Source organism: Austrofundulus limnaeus, unplaced genomic scaffold (assembly GCF_001266775.1).
Source record: "Austrofundulus limnaeus strain Quisiro unplaced genomic scaffold, Austrofundulus_limnaeus-1.0 Scaffold163, whole genome shotgun sequence".
Lineage (NCBI taxonomy): Eukaryota > Metazoa > Chordata > Actinopteri > Cyprinodontiformes > Rivulidae > Austrofundulus > Austrofundulus limnaeus.
The window spans coordinates 642,921-644,517 of record NW_013952565.1 but is presented as its reverse complement, the minus strand read 5'-3'; the positions used below and the strand labels follow the sequence as shown (position 1 = coordinate 644,517).

Here is a 1,597-nt window from a genome sequence, read left to right as displayed (position 1 = left end):
CATTAAATTCCAGTGAAATATATTTATGTTTGTGGTTGTAATGTGACAAAATATGGAAAAGTTCAATGGGTATGAATACTTTTGCAAACCACTGTATGTACCTCTTTTCTGAGACTTATCTCCTGACAAATATCAGTTTGAAAAAAAATCTCTTAAAAATAAACGCATCATTGCCTCAGTTTTATTGTGTGTGTGAGATTCATTGTATTTATAACAGAGTTAGGAGCCTTTTTTAATTCCAACCTGTATTTGTAAAAAATAAAAGTATGTACAGCAAATTCTTGGTCAAGGCTTATGGCAAGCAAGGGAATACAAAAATACAAGTAGAAATCACAAAATGGATAAGTTTACAATTACAAATAATAAAATAAAAAATACATTACAAAACCTTTTGGTCTTTAATGCTTTTGCAATGGTAAGAAAATTTAAAGTGGACAAATGAGATTAATAGGCTACTGTAAATTCATGTTTAGTTCAGAAAATGTACAACTTTTGATCTGAAATATAGCTAATATTAACACTTTTTTTAAAATCTTCATAGTAAATAGTATAAGTTTAAAATTAAATTGTTGGTCTATTTCTAATTTTCTCCGACGAACACGAATGTGTCTCCTGTTCAGAGTCTCAGGTGAGTCACAGCAGGTAGGTTCGATGACGTCATTCAGGAAGTGGACAGAGGGAAGTCCGTGAGGTGCAGGCTTGTGTTAAACTGTTAACTGGAAAGTTTTTAAATATTTGTATGTTGAGGGATATTTCGGTCCGAGCAGAGAAATGTGCAACTTCGGTGAGTAGTTCCACGCGTTTTATAAAGGTGATGAAAACAAACAAACAAAGGGTCGAGCAGCAAATGTCCGACAGCACGGATGTAAGCAGACCACACAGGCCTACCCTCCTGTAAAACATGTTAAGGTTTGTTCATTAGCAGTACTTTTTGGTTAAAAACGTGAATCAGTGTGTTGGACATTGATCTGCTGAATAAAAACTTATTCATTATGTTCAGTTTTCTGGTTGATCACAGCTGAACGTCAGTAACGCTTCAGGTACAAAGAGAAATAAAGGCTGGAAGTTGTCCTAATTATCTGAATTGGGATACCTTTTAGACTGAGTAATATCTGGTGCCAATTTATTTTTTTTATATTTAATTTTAACCCTCATGGAACACACAAACAGTATTTTTTTAATTAATTTTTTGCTGCTCCTGTTTTATTTATTTATTTATTATTATTATTGTTTTTATTGAATGAACTATTTAATTTCTGCTTTAAAAATTAATGCAGTGGGAAAGAGCAGTGTTGTATAAAGTACCACAAAGTGATACTTGAGTAAAAGTACAAGTATCTTACCAAACAAAAGTACATTGGTAAAAGTTAAAGTCTCCTTTAGGAATATTACTTGAGTAGTATTTAAAGTATCTGATTTTTTTTGTACTTAAGTATTAAAAGTAAAAGTATTGACTTGAAATGAGCAGTTAGATTTTCCTTAATGACTTGAGGTGACCTCCCCAAATAAATACAGAAAAGACTATCGTATTAAAATACTTAATTAATGTTAAATTTAGGATGCACTAGTCTGTTTCAGTTTATATACATATATCAAG

At 31.4% G+C, this 1,597-nt stretch overlaps 1 protein-coding gene across 1 annotated transcript in view; it reads left to right on the top strand.

The window, feature by feature from the left end:
* Positions 1 to 646: 646 nt before the first annotated feature.
* Positions 647 to 1,597, top strand: part of krtcap3 (keratinocyte associated protein 3) — a gene marked incomplete in the record, with an annotated part of 6,454 nt that continues 5,503 nt past the window's right edge. Inside the window, 1 exon segment of the mRNA XM_014017206.1 lies at positions 647 to 784. Within this exon segment, the coding sequence (XP_013872660.1) occupies positions 772 to 784 (13 nt within the window).